Below are 15,660 nucleotides of genomic sequence, written 5' to 3'. Positions count from 1 at the left end.
CAGGTCGACCGAAGGTCTACACCTGCTCCTGTCCCTCCTCCCCACCAGAGTGACTGGTCCACACTGGTCCACAAACATCTGCGAGGTTACGGTCCCATCTGCATGGCAGGAGCAGAGAGTGCCAGCTCATTTACCATGGTTGTAGGGCCCTGCAGAGACTGACTACACCCACAGTGAGGGCCACACCACAGGGCCACTGCAAGCGTTCAAGAGGCACCGTGGGCAAGGTGCTGAGGGCCCATGGAGGCCACTGGCGTCACTATTTGTCCTCTGCACAAAACCCAGCCCTGAAAGGAGCTTGGCTTGGGGAACATTCAAAGTGTGTCAGCATTTATGGGGGCACCAAACCCTCGAATGTAGAAATCACATAATAATGTCCTTGTTGTGTCCTGGCCACCAAAAACCAAGGCTCAGAGACCAGCACAGCTGATTCACATCCTGCTCAGCCATGTGGTGACATGACCAGCAGGTGCATGTCTCTGTGCTATGGTTTCCTTATCATAAAACGGACATAGAATACCCATTTTCAGAGGCGCCATTCCAGGGTTGGACTTAACAAGGGCTTAGGAAGAGGGCATGCTGCCTGGTAAGCCTAAACAGTGTGGCCTGGTTTTGGTGGTATTATAATTGTTAGGGCTGAGTTGACCAATTACATGCCACTAGATTCCATGTAATGATTCTACCAGTTAAAATCAAGAAGCGGAGATTTGCAAGGAAACCTTGAGACACAAGCGGGAGGCCTGAGGGCCCCCTGACCATGGGGTGGGAGGCCAGGCTGAGCAGGGTAGGCCGGAGCCCTGGGCCTCCCCAGCAGCTGTCCTCTGGGAAGACAATGTGGTGAGTCAGCGTGACCCACAGAGATGATGACAGGATGTGTTTACCCTGCTGCTTAGAGAGGTAGACTGGCAGCAGACAGGGACAAAAGAAAGGAACCCAGGGGCCATAACCTGCCAGTCAGACCACAGCCAGGTGCTGGCCACATAGATGGGCTGGAGCCAGGCTCTGCAGACAGCAGGACAGGACCACAGCCAATGTCGGGCAATAGCGTGAGTCTGCTCCGTGCAGTCGATGTCCGGGCACAGGGATGGGCAGAAGCCTCCATATACCGCACAGGCCTCATTCTGGGTCCTGCTCAAAAGTCAGGGTCTCTTTTGTCTCCAAGGCTCTTTTCATCTCACATTCCTATTAATAGTGACAATCTGAACATGCACCTCTCCATATGACACATATTATTAATTCCATGTTAACAGGTTATGCTCTAATAGACACAAAAGAAAAGCTTTTAAAGGGTGAGATAAAGAGGAAGGAAATAATGCTTTTTTCAATAATAGTTTTGTTTTATTTATCAGTGGCACAAAAAATTTTGCGCCCTCCAAGATACCACTGTTAATGTTAATAATATTTTAGTGAAAACAATGTAATTGAATAAGCTTTGATTGAAAACAAAATCTTGGTTTATCACATTGTGATGAAGAGATTTGGTTCTAAATTCTGCTTATTTCAACATTTGAATTTAAGGGCTATTGGAGTAGCTGTCCTTCCTAAATCATCATATTTGTTTTAATCTATTCGCAGATGCAATGGTTCTTGTTGAAATTCGACTGATAAATGTCTGTTGCCAGTTATTTTTATGAACTAAGCAGAAGTCACATATAAAATTTTTAAAAAAAGAAAATAAACAAGTAAAAACAAAGTGAAAAGCCGGGCGGGAGCGCAGCCGCGCTTCCCAAGCGGCGCACCATCCAGTGCGCCACCGGGCCGGCCCGCCAGTTATTTTTATGAACTAAGCAGAAGTCACATATAAATTTTTTTAAAAAAGAAAATAAACAAGTAAAAACAAAGTGAAAAGCCTGAAAAGCCTGAAATTCTCAGTTTATAAGATTTACAAGAAACTAAATATTTTTAAGAAAGAGCCATTGAAGGCAACACACATTATTCCTCACAAACAAAGTCACGTGGGAGAGACACATCCAATTCCTATTTTCAAGACAGTCTCTTTACGGAACAGTTTCTTTCAAAACACATTTCCTCTCTCGCTCGTGCTCATGTTTTAGAAGTTATTGACCAAGTGCATCTATTGACAGGTGTGTGGCATCTCAGAGGAGGCCACAACCTGGGGCCCTTGTTGTTTGGGAAAGAGAACAATGTGAAAGAACAAACAGGATAACCTGGCCACTGCCTGCTGTGCTAACACGTGCCTCAAGCGACTCCCACAGTCACCTCGACACAGAGTTCCATCTAACAAGACCAGCAGCCCCCAACCCAGCACCTGAATCAACAACACGTCCACTACAAGGAAACAGCCATGCGAGGGTGACCCTGGCCTCGCTCTGCCTGGGAAGTGACCTTCTGCCTCCCTTGGGCAAGAGACACAGGCATCTGGCCAGAGCTGGATCTCTACCGCCAGTTCATGCTTTGGTATCAGGAAAGTACGTTTCTTAATTTTCAGATACAATCACTGCAGATTTTCTGATGTTCTCTTCCAAAACCCACTGAATCATCCCCGATCCCTGGGAGGAGGGACACGCCCTCTTTGGGGGCACCCCAGCTCTGAGAACCACCTCTTTTGGGGGAAGCACAGAGAGGGAAAGACACTTTCCCAAGCACACAGAGCAACTGCGACAAGTGCAGTCAGCTCCCAGGTAGAGGAACTTGGTTACCTGCGGCTAACTGCAGGGTTGAATCGCTTCACATTACCTTCCTTTTACTGATTTCTACTTGAGCATGAGGTGCTCTCTGAAACATGCTGCCAACTGTCCAAGTAAAGAGCAGAGCACGTGGGTCAGAGATGGTGCTGTCTCTGCATGTGTCACTGCCCCTCAAGACAACAAGCCCTTAGATCCAGGATGGCCATGCAGGCCACGGGGGTTGCACGTGTCCACAGAAGCCACCACCCCTGTTGTCAAGAGGGCTTGGCCCCAGGGGTGGCAGGCACTAGTGTGGGACCCCACACTGTCAGAGGCCCTTCATTCCCCAACCCAGTGAGTCCCCCTGCCACTGACAGCAGCAGTCTCCCTCCTCCCTGAAAGTTCTAGGGCACTTGTACCTAATGTTCATCACTGACTTCCAGGGAGGAAGGGGACTGTGCATGTGCCCCTGAAGATGAGTAAGGTCATGTATCACCTCTGAGCTGGCACCTTCAGCAGCCAGCCCTTGATTCCCCATTCCCTCTCAGGGCCTGAGGAAACTCTGGTGTCCACCAGCCTGGCCCCTAGACGACGATGACAATGTGGTCCCCTCATTCAACCACACTGGACGTGTAGCGGGAAGAGAAGCACACTTTCGCTGATTAATACTGCTGGTTCCTGGGGATGTTTGCTGCTGAGGCAAACCTACCCTGGCCCACAGAATGCCAGGCTGGGAGCACGGTTCCACAAGGCCACACTCTGGGAATGCTTCCCACTTTCCCCTCACCTTCCCTCCAATGCAGTTAGGTCCCTAACATGCCCCCACCCCACTACCAGCTTCCCACCCCTCCCGTGCCACCATGGAGGTACAGGACATGTATGGGCCACCTTAGCCCGTGGCTCCCAGCTGGCTGATGTAAAGGCTTTCCCCTCAATTATCAGCACTTAAGGAAACAGTGGTAGAGGTCATCTTACCACCAAGGTAATTAAAGAATTCAGTCTACATCATCAGCTTGAACACTTATCCACTTTTCCCTGAACACCTCGCACACAGGCAGCTCACTGCTATACTCGTCTGCCACATCCAACCTCAGATTCTCAAGCTGCTGGAGAACTGTTCTTATGCTGAACGAAAACCTCCCTCCCTGGATCTTTTGTCTGGAGTCCCTAATTCTGTCCTCAGTCCATTCTGGAGATCAGCCGTGCGGGAAGGACTAGAATCCCTCCCACTACGTCCTACCCTCAGTTCCTTCAGCTGCTCCTCTTATTCATGACTGGTTTGAAGGTTCCTCTCTGTCTGGATGTCCAGGCTGAGCCCAGCAGCCTTGGTTGTGGCCAAGGACTCCCCCAGGCAGGATGCTGGCCTGAATCAGGGCTTTAGCCAAATGCAAGGCTCCAGCTCCCAGCCAATCAGCCCCCAGGCCTCTTTCCATGAGATGGCACTAAGCTGGCTGTCCCTGCCCTGTGCTCACAAAGAACTATTTTTTAAACAGTGAATTCCCTTTCAATTTTGTCCATTTTGTTCTACCTATCCAGCCACCATGGTGAGCTTGGATCCTGAGCCTGACAGGGGTCACTCTGGTGCCAGCTCCCAGTTCTACTCCCTTCTCAAACCACAGGACCACAACCCCACAAGGAAACTGCCAGCTAGGGAGGAGGGTGGGACCAGGCATGGAGAGAGGGACTCAGGAACAAACCCCAAAGCTCACACTATGCTGAGAATGGTTCCTGCCCTCACTGGCATGAATGAAAAACGTTATTAATCACTGGGCATCAGGTACAGCAGTGAAAACAGTTTTGCCTCACAGCAGGCAAAATTAGTCCTAGAATAAATGCTCCCCTGGTTTTTTTTTAACAAAGGTTAAAAGCAAAAACCCAAAGATCAAACTGTTGCCAAGTAACTTACCTAAGTCCCAGAAAAAGGATCAAGAATAATTTTAGAAATATAAGAACATACAACACCCAGAAAGTAAAGTTCAAAATATCTAAATCCCATTAAAAATTAAGATATGCTAAAAAGTACAAAGTACAACTCATAATTAGGAGAGAAATAAATCAATATTGACTTAGATACAGTTGATAGGATTAGACAAAAACATTAAAACATTTATTATAGATGTATTCCATATGTTCAAGAAGCTAGAGGAAACATGTTAAGTACAGACAAAAAATATATTTAAAAAACCCAAATTTAACTTCTATAAAACTATAATACCTAAGGTGAAAAACATACTTGTTGGGATTAATAGTAGACTAGACAATTCAATATAAAAGATTAGTAAGCTTGAACTGAAACATGAAGAGAAAAAACAACAAAAAGTTAACTAAGCACTAGTGAAAGGTGGAACAACCTCAAGAGGCACAATACATTTGTAACTGAAGTCCCTGAAGAAGAGGAGAAAGAGAAGAGAAAGCAGGGAGAGATGGATAAAAAAAAACTCAAGAGGCACAATACATTTGTAACTGAAGTCCCTGAAGAAGAGGAGAAAGAGAAGAGAAACCAGGGAGAGATGGATAAAAAGTAAGCAGGGAGAGATGGATAAAAAAAAATTTTTTTAATTGGAATAAATAATAGCTAAGATTTTTCCAAATTTTATGGAAACCATAAACCCATAGATCCAAGAAACTCAACAAACCCCAAGCACAAGAAGCAAGAAAAAAAAACTACAGTAAGGCACATTTAATGAAACCATTTAACATCAGTGATAAAGAGAAAATCTTAAAAAGCCAGATAAAAAAGACATGATGCGTACAGAGAAACAGAGACAAAGATAACAGCAGATTTCTCATTAGAAACAATGCCAGACAAAAGATGGTGGAACAACATCTTTAACGTACATTAGTCCCCTTTATCTGCAGTTTCACTTTCTGCGGCTTCAGTTACCCACAATCTGATAATATTAAGTGTAAAACTTCAGAAATTAAACAACTCATAAGTTTTAAATTGTGCACAGGTCGAGGAGCATGATGAAATTTTGTCCTATTTCACCCCAAATGTAATTACCCCTTTGTCTAGCATATTCACGCTGTGTATGCTACCTGCCTGTTAGTCACTCGGTAGCAGTCTCAGCTATCAGATTGACTGTCATGGTATCACAGTAGTTGTGTCCATGTAGCCCTTATTTTACTTAATAATGGCTCCACAGCACAAGAGAAGTAACGATGGCAATTCAGATATGCCAAAGAGAAGCTATAAAGTGCTTCCTTTAAGGGAGGAGGTGAAAGTCCTCAACCTAATAAGGAAAGGGGAAAAAAAAGAAAAACATATGCTGAGGTTGCTAAGATATATGGTAAGAACAAATCTATCTATGAAATTAAGAAGGAAAAAGTAATTCATGCTAGTTTTGCTGTAGCACCTGAAACTGCAAAAGTAACAGCCACAGTGTATGATAAGAGCTTAGTTAAGATGAAAAACACATTAAATTTGTGGGTAGAAAACATGACCAGAAAACATGTTCCAATTGGTGGCAATGTGTTGCTCCAGAAAGCACTGAGCCTATACAAATACTTCAGCAAGGGAACCCCTGAAATAAGTGACATCAAGCCATATATGGCAAGTAAGGGATGGTTACACAGATTCAGAAATAAAAAGTCAGTGGTATCCTAACACTACATCCCAATGTCTACATCATTCACCTCACTTCATCTTATCATGTAGGCACTGGGTCATCTCACACCATCACAAGAAGAATGAGCAAAGTACAATGAGATAGTTAGAGAGAGAGACCACATTCACATAACTTTTATTACAGTATCTTGTTATAATTGTCCTGTTTTGTTATTAGTTATTGTTAATTTCTTACTGTGCCTAGTGTATAAATTAAATTTATCATAGCTATGTGCATATAGGAAAAAGCATAGTATATAAGGGGTCAGTACTATCCAGTTCCAGGTATCCACTGGGGGTGGTAGAACATATGCCCCATGGATAAGGGGGGACCACTGTACTGAGATGAAAAAAGATATCAATCTAGAACCCTACCCCCAGAAAAAAAATATCTTTCAACTGTGAAGACAAAGCAAAGATTTTTCAGACATACAAAAGCTGAAAGAATTAATCACCAACAGACCTGCAAGACCTATTAAAGCAAGCCCTTCAGGAAGAAGGAAGGTGATACCAAATGGAAACCTGGATCTACAAAGAACAATGAAAAGCACCAGACATCATAACTGTGTGGGCAAATTTAAAAATCTTCTTATTAAATATCTTTAAAATATAATTTAATGTTTATGATAGAAACAATAAAATATATTTGGGGATTTGTAACACAGGTGCAAATAAAAATCTATAATGATAATAGCAAAAACCTGGGATGGGAGAAATGGACATTGTCAGTTTGGGCTGCTGTAACAAATTACCATCCACTGGGTGGATTAAACAGCAAACACTTACTTCTCACAGCTCTGCAGGCAGGAAAGTCCAAGCTCAGGGTGCCAGCGGGGTTGAGTTCTGATGAGGACCTGCTTCCTGGTTACAGGTGGCCAACTTCTCATTGTGCCCTCATATGGCAGAAAGAGAGCAAGAGAACTCTCTGGGGTCTCTAACAGTACTAATCCTATTCATCAGGGCTCTACTTTCGTAACCTCATTTCCTACCAAAGGCTCTGTCTCCTAATCCCATCACACCGGGGGTTAGGATTTTAACATATGAATTTTGAGAGAATACAATCATTCAGTCCACTGCAGACATATTCTGTTGTAAAGTTCCTAGACTATGTGTGAGGTGGTATATCATTCACAAATAGACTATGATAAGTGCCCATTAAAATAATACAATAAAGAGGTGTAGCTAATAAGACAAAGAAAAATAAGTGGAATAATAAATATAAGTAATTACCCTCAAAATGGGCAGAAAAGGAAGAAAAGGGAAACAAAAACAGATGAACAAACAGGAAACAGCAAGATGGTACATTAAAATAAAACCACCTCAATCCTTACATTGTACATGTCCTGAACAGCTCAATTACAAGGTAGAGGTTTCTAAAGTAGATAAAAAAAGGAAGATACAATTGTAGGCTGCTTACAAAAAATCCACTTTGAATCAAAAGACACAAGTAGGTTAAAAGTAAAATGATGAAAAAGATATAATAAGACAATTGGATTACTTATATTAATATCAGACAAAGTGGACTGCAGAGCCAAGTATACTTCCTGAGAAAAAGAGGATCTTCCTATAATTCTAACAGGTAGTAGAGGAGTCAATTTATCAAGAGGACATAATCCTAAACACTTATGTTCCTAGTAACAAACCATCAAAATATATAAAGCAAAAATTGACAGAACTGCAAGAAGTTCTACCCACTATTATAGCTGGAGATTCCAACACCTCTCTAAAAAAATTGATAGCATAACTAGACAGAAAATCAATAAGGGATTAAGAACTCTATCAACCAACTTGACTTCATTGACATTTATAAAACGCATCATCCAACAGCAACAGAAACGGGACATGGAATATGGACAACAGAGCAAATCTCAAGGAATTTAAAAGGACTCAAATCATACAAAGTATGTCTTTGACCACAATATAATTAAGTAAGGAGTCAATAACAGAAAGATCCCTGGGTTATCTTCAACTAAAAACATACTTCTTAATAACTTTTGTCTCAAAGAAGAAATCAAAAGAGAAATTAGAAAGTACTTTGAACCAAATGAAAAAGAGACTATATATAACATCGACATTTGTGGTATTCAGCTAAAGTAGTACTTAGAAGAAAATTTATAATAGAAAGCACCTACATTAGAAAAAAACAAAGGCAACCCTCGGTGTTGCTCCCGCACCTCGCTCAGCCAGTGAGCGGCCGGTCTGTACGTGGGATCCGAACCCTCGGCAGGAGCGCCGCCGCGCTTCCCAAGCGGCGCACTGTAGCAGTGCGCCACTGGGCCGGCCCATACTGAATCCTTTTAATTGGGGTGGCAACACCCCAGTCACATGAGTGTCTCCAGCAGAGAGCCTGGTATACCCCAGGTGTTCGATACGTGCCTGTTAGATGGAGGCAGGTGGTAACTCTATGTGCACAGGTATAGAGGGGCAGCCCACCAGAGGCTGCATGTGCACTTGCTGGATGAATAAAGGGTCTTGTTTCCAGTGAGTGGGGGACCTTACTGCACATGGGGTCCTGAAGTTCCTCATCAAGGTTTGGTTTATGGGGGGCTTCTACAACAGTGTGCTGCAGAATACAGCTGTGATTTGTCAGGAATCATTTGTCCCCCAGTGAAAGCTGTTTGTGAGGATGTGATCCTCCGCAGCTCAGAAAGGAAATCTACTGCCAGAAACAGGGAACAGAATGACAACTAACGCATGTCAGCATCCGAGAAGCATGACCGCAGCTTGTGTGATGTGAACTCCCTGATGACCCCATGGGACAGTGTTACTGTCACGTGTGGAGAAATGCATGCTTGAGAAGATAAATGACCAAAGAAAGGATGCAACCAGGTCTCTAACTCTGCTTCCACTACCAGGTATTTCATGTCTGCACCATTGCCAGACTCTAGGCGACCTTCTCTGTACATGTTAATGATGGCAACTGCGAAATGGGAATTACCCTCCCATTAAGCATTTGTTGGTAGAGAAATAAGTTGTCCTAACTGCATTGATAGTAAATAGCATAAACATCGAAATTTAATTGTCACGGTGGTTATCTACTGAGTTCAAAAAAGAATGAAAACACTGGAACAAAAACATCCCAATAGTTAAAGATGAAGAGGTTGGGGATGTTGTCAGAAGGGAAAAGCATGTCTGTTTATGTAGGTTTGTACAACCAATCTGGTCTTCATAAATAATTAACCCACCTTGTCTTTGGCCTGGCAATTTTGCAAGAGTTTGAGACACTCTGATGTTTGCACAACTTGCCCAAATGTCCAGAGGGTAACAGACAAAATCTAAAAAGTTCCACATTTTGCTGGGGTTACAGGAAAGTGCAGCAGTGTTTCTTGTTATGTTTCAGTGGACAAACACATCAACGTGCTCCATTTAGGTAGCCCCTCCCTGGAGACACACACAGGAGGGCCCGGACTTGCCGCTGCTCTGAACTTGCTGCTGAGTCATATGAGGTGTTACTGGGGGGTGTCACCAGATGGAGAATCCCACAGCAGGGTCAAATATTCCATTTAAAAACATTGAAAGGGACACCAAAGCCAAGAAAAGGCCATGCCAACCCAGATAAGAAAAAATATCTTCCCTGGGGACATCCCTGGACTGGAAGAGTCACTACCAAGGCCTCAAGTTTGCTCAAAGTTACAAATCCAAATGGGTACCCCAGTAAATAACCAAGAAACCCCAATTCTTGTCAGCTGGATTGTTTCAGTCTTTCTAGCTCATCCTAAGTCTATTCTTCTCAAGCATTTAGTTTGTATTGACAACTAAAAGATCTTAAACCAGAATGGCCAGCTAACAGCCTGGTCATCATATCTCACTGGACCCACCAGCTGGATTAACCTGGATAGCCAGGCAGAGCTGGACAAAGACCAAGTTCATGGGCACAGCCCGTCCTAAAGCAGCTCTTCTCCATTACCTTATGGTGTGGCTCTTGACCTCACTGGATTGGAGTGTGCTCTCAGCCCAGACTGAGCGATACACACACAGTGCCCACCAAAGACGAATTCCTCTGCCCCTCCCCCAATGGCCAACCGAGGCCAGGCCCCACAGGACCACTGCCAAGGTGCCCTCTCAATGGCCCCATGACCATGCAAGATGCTCTCCCAATGCCCTTGCAGCTCACCTGCCGTCATGACTCCATTTCACAGTCCACCATTAGGCCACCTTTAGGGACGTAGCTCAGATCCTATCATGGTTTTGGGGCCATGTCAGTCTCTGCTGCTCACAAAGAAGGGGGGCCCTGGCAGGAACCCTGGCCCCTGTGTTTGGGCTCTGATTCCCCATATGGTGTCTGCTGAGTGTCCCCTCCTTCTGCCACATTCCTTGTCCCTTTTCCCTCAACCCCAGCCCCTCATCACTCCACGGTAAAATCTTAAGCATCTGATGGGGCCCAGAGAAACACCGGTTCTTCCCAGTACCCCCTGGCATTGCTTCCATGGACCCGCTCCTATGGCTGCAATCAGGCTCTCTTGGGCAATGCCCATGTCTGGACATCTTGCCTCCCCACTGCAGCCCAAATCCCACCAGGGGGTAAGTCAGGTTCAGATGTGTCCCCCATGCATTCTCCACCCCCAACCCCTCCCAGTCCATAACAGGAATTGGGGTCTGCTCAGCCCAGGTGGCCCTGCCAATAACCGGTGACTTGTCAACAACACTCCTCCATGGGGAGGAGCCAAGAGGCATGGGATCTCAGTGGGCCCCACCTGCCTGGAACTGGAATCCAGGTGTGTGATGAAGACAGCTGCAGACCACAGGCCCCATGGCAGTCAGGGGGTCCCCCGCTTGCAAGGTTAGTTACCTGGCAGCACGTTGGAATTGGAATGTCTTTTACTCAGAACAGACACTGACTTAATATACAAGTCATAGAATAAATGAAATGGGCAAATCCAGAGACAGAAAGTGAACAGGCTGCCCAGGGCTGGGGGTCAAGGAGAAATGGGGAGTGTGAGATGATGGGGATGGGGCTTCTTTAAGGGGGAGATCAAAATGTTCTAAAAAATTGATTATGGTGATGGTTGCAGGACTCTGAATATAATGAAAACCACTGAATTATATCGTGAATGAATTCTGTTATATGATGGATGTCTCAATAAAGCCGGGTTTTTTCACCTGGCATCTGTGTGTTCATGTATATAAATAGATATATATATATACACACATAGTGTGCATGTGTGTATCTGTGTGTGTACACAGATATACATATACACAGTGTGTGTGTGTGTCTGTGTGCACGTATATAGATATATACACATAGTGTGCATCTGTATCTGTGTGTGTACCTAGATATATATATACACATAGTGTGCATCTGTGTGTATCTGTGTGTACATATAGATATACATATATACATAGTGTGCTTGTATATGTATATGTATATAGATATACATATATACATACTGTGCATGTGTATATCTGTGTGTGCATGTAAACAGATATACACATACACACAGTGTGCTTGTATCTGTGTGTACATATATAGATATACAGAAACACATACTGTGCGTGTATCTGTGTGTACTTATATAGATATACACATACACACAGTGTGCTTGTATGTATATAGATAGATATACATATATATATACTATGCGTGTGTGTATCTGTGTGTACATATATAGATATACACATATACCCATAGCGTGCATGTGTGTGTATACATACTCCGTGGTTGCCCAATGCAACATAACAATTCTCCATTACCTTAGATGTGCATCCTGCCCTGTGTGCTAACAGGAACGTACTTAGTCACTTCTGTCTTTTTGAGGTTAATAAAAAGTAGAGAAAACAACTGTTCTCATTTTTTTTGTCGGAGAGGCAATTTGCTTCCAGAGGGCCTTCACACATACCCTTCACCCCTCCTGCCTCTCCTTTACAGAGAGATCATCCCAAAACAGCCCTCCATGGAGCAGCCTCAGGGACCATCCCAGGTGGTGGGGCTGTCACGTGAGGAGCTGCGCCAGGCCCAAGCGCATCAGGAAGGGAATTTCAGTTGTGTCTGGCACACCTGGATTAGGTTCTCACTCCATTCAGCTGCTGGAGAGGAATATAGAGCTTGGCCGGTCACCAGCCAAAGTCACAAAGACCCTACGTGGAGCTGCTGGAATTCAGGAAAAAGACTGCCTGACACCACGCCCAACCTTTGTCACCCCTGCTACTGTTGACCAAGGTCTTGGTCACTCGACTGCACAGCCACTGCCCACTCAGCCTCGGGATTGAGGAAAAGCCTACACCCCCCACTTCAGCAGGCGTGTCGGCACCCGGTCCCGCTGCCAGAAGACAATGGACGCCCTCGGTGCTCCTGCCTCCACGGGGGTCCTGGTTACCGGTTCCTCCTGGCCGCACTCTGGCTGTGCCCATCTGGTGTCTGAGCCCCAAGTCTGGGCCAGGCCCCCTCTGACCCCCGCCCCCCACCCCCAGGAAGCAGAAAGGGCTCATCTTGCCTGCGCAGCCCAGAGGTAGTCCAGCCGCAAGCGGACGTCCACCTGCCTGGCATGCAGGGCCAGTGCGCACGAGAACAGCAGGATGGCCATGATGGGCTCGTAGCTGTGCCCCGAGACTGCGGCGCCCCTGAGGGAGAGGAGAAGAAACCCGAGTCAGCACCAAATGCCCAGGGCAAGACTTGGCCATCAAACCTGAGAACCGCCCAGAGAGTAGTCCCCAGGGTGAGGACACCTGGGCCCGCTGGGACCGACCAGGCCTAGAGCCACTTCCCTTGGGAAATCCAAGGCCTTGCTAGAATTTGGGCTGAAGTGGAGGAATGGAGGAGCCGCCAAACTAAAAGTCTTGTGTACAGCTAGTCCTGATATCATTAGCATTCCCATCGGCAGACTGTCATACACGGCTCTGTCCTTGGAACTTACAACATCCCCACCTGGATCTTGATGTCGCACTTACCCAGCCTTGGTGTATCCGCTGAGCTCCAGAACGAGGATGTAGGACGTGGTCAGCCCACAGAGCAAGATCATTTTGGGCAAGGAGGACACCCGCAGGAATATGGCTAGCGGGAGGGTGCCCACCAGGCAGCAGAGCAGGGCATGGTGTGCAGACTCGCAGGGCAGGGCAGGCAGCACCGTGCGCCGGCCACCAGCCGAGAGGACCACCAGGGAGCTGTTGTACTTGGAGCTCCAGGCCCAGGGCAGGCAGCCCACCTGGAAAGTAAGGGGCACGGGTGCTGAAGAAAGGCCAGCGAGGGCCAGCAGCCCCTCAGGATGCTCAGGTGCCCCTCTGCTCACAGCCCTCCCAGCCTCCTGTCTCACCCCTGCCCCCCCTCACCTGCTCCCAGCCCTTCAAAGATCCCACGGGCTGCAGGCGCAGGCAGGAGGCCCTGAGCAGGACCAGGAGGTAACAACATCTGCTGCCTGCTCCCCAAGCTGATACCCCTGCCCAGCTCCATCCTGTGACTCCTGCCCCAGCCCCGTCCTGTGTTTCCACCCCAGCTTCTGCTCTCTGCACACTATAGAGGACCTGGGGTTCCCCCGCCAGCGAAAGGCTGCATTTTCCTCTGATGAGTGAAGTCTCTTGTTCACTCTCTTGTCTATCACCCCTGGCCTGTTTCTGACATCTCTGCCCACCCCCCTGTCTCCACACCCCTGGGTTCTGGCCTTCCAGGTGGCTCTCCACAGGGGGTCCTTGCCCACCCCCAGCTCTGGCCAAGCATTGGAGACGCTCACCACACATCCTTGGGCTACTGAGTAGATTAAGACTGCTATGAAAATACATAAGACGGTGCGGATCTGAATCGTCAGGCATCCTGGAAAACACTGAATGAGAAAATACTATTTTAAAAATGCCCTCTGATTACAAAGTTGGTTCACAAGCACAGTTAATAAGTCACACAACACAGAACATGAAAAGCGGTCTGCAGGGGCCTACAGCCTCACCCCTTACTCACCCGCCACACAATTTTCTTGGTTGTTTTCATATATTTATTCTCCCAGGTGAAAAACGTGACAAAAAAATTATTTTTTAAAGCCTGAAGTCTTTAATTTAAAAAGAATTAACACCTGACACAATTTTCTTGGTTGTTTTCATATATTTATTCTCCCAGGTGAAAAACGTGACAAAAAAAATTATTTTTTAAAGCCTGAAGTCTTTAATTTAAAAAGAATTAACACCTGTCCTTCCTTTCCTTTCACTTTGTTTGGCACTGAAATTAAATAAATAGATTGACTTCACATTTCCATTATATTGAATTCTTCCATCTCAGAAATGATAAGAACTTCCATTGGGTTGTGTTTTCTTCTATATGCTTTAAATGAGTTTCGTTGTGTTCTTGTTACATTATTAGAAATTTTATTTTAAATCTATTTACTTTAAGTACATTCTGGAATATTCAACAAACAATTCCATGGATAAAAAATAAGTCCTTTTTATACTCACACTCCTGAAAGTAAAAATATAAACTAAAATAAATACACACGGGGACCTTACAGAAAACACAACTAACACTACTGGGGCCCACGACCAGCCAAGAGGCCCTCAGCAGGCTACGTGGGCCACTCCTTTAGTCCCCTCCCCCCCACACACACACCAAGGTCAGGATCCTCACTGTCCCTGCTCTACAGCAGAGGAAAAGGTGCACGAGGACCCCCAAGCCCTGTATCACTTGTTCTATGGGTGAGGACAGAGTGGTTGGTCCCAGCTCACACAGCGAGTGGGTCCTGGATCTGGGTCCCAGTTCCAGGTTCCCCGAATACCCACGCCAGTATACTTCACCGAAGCATTGGTCTCTGCTCATCTGTTCAGAAAGAAGAGCTGTTTTGCAGGATGCGATGCCCAAATGCTTTACTGACCTTGGCTTACTGCATTTCTCTCCTGATATGGGTTGAACTGTGTTCTACAAAGTTTTATGTAGTAGAAACTTAACCCCCACTGTGACTGTTAAGAGGACAGGAAATCTTATTATAATAATTGAGAGGTGGGGCCTTGAAGAGGTGATTAGATCGTGACACCCTAGTGAATGGATTAATCCATTGATGGTTTAATGGTGGTCATGGGAGTGGCTGTGATGGCTTTAAAAGGAGAGCACGTGAGGACATTAGTCTCTCTTTCTGCTCCTGCCATTCTCACCATGTGACACCCAGCACTGCTGCAGTCACCACCAACAAGAATAACGCCCTCACCAGAGACGTTCCCTGGACTTTAGACTTCCCGGTCTCTGAAACTGTAAGCAATAAATTTCATTTCTTCATATAGTACCCAGTTTCAGGTATTTTGTTATAAGCAACACAAACAGACTAACATACCTCCCAACCTGATTTCGGCCTCTGGGGAAGATGTGGGCACAAGTCACTAATCCCCCACAGCCGTCCTGCGGCTGCTTCCCAGTCGCTACTCAGTGAGGGTTCACAATGGCCAGAAATGCCACTGGACCCGCTGGCAGGCCCCCAGCAGGCCCCGAACCACAGTACAGGCCCAGGAATAGGATTTTGGAGC

General features: G+C 45.8%; 1 protein-coding gene across 1 annotated transcript in view; it reads right to left on the bottom strand.

Moving 5' to 3' along the window:
* Positions 1-15,660, bottom strand: part of ADCY1 (adenylate cyclase 1 (brain)) — a 111,917-nt gene that overhangs the window by 20,103 nt on the left and 76,154 nt on the right. The window contains exons 11-13 of the mRNA XM_008583761.1: positions 13,896-13,985; positions 13,120-13,373; positions 12,663-12,792 (exon numbers count right to left, since the gene is read on the bottom strand). Of these exons, the coding sequence (XP_008581983.1) occupies positions 12,663-12,792; positions 13,120-13,373; positions 13,896-13,985 (474 nt within the window). The remainder of the gene's footprint in view (positions 1-12,662; positions 12,793-13,119; positions 13,374-13,895; positions 13,986-15,660) is intronic.

The sequence above is a fragment of the Galeopterus variegatus genome, unplaced genomic scaffold (genome assembly GCF_000696425.1).
Source record: "Galeopterus variegatus unplaced genomic scaffold, G_variegatus-3.0.2 Scaffold3032, whole genome shotgun sequence".
Lineage (NCBI taxonomy): Eukaryota > Metazoa > Chordata > Mammalia > Dermoptera > Cynocephalidae > Galeopterus > Galeopterus variegatus.
Note: the sequence above shows the minus strand (reverse complement) of the source record. Positions and strands in the feature narration are given on the sequence as shown.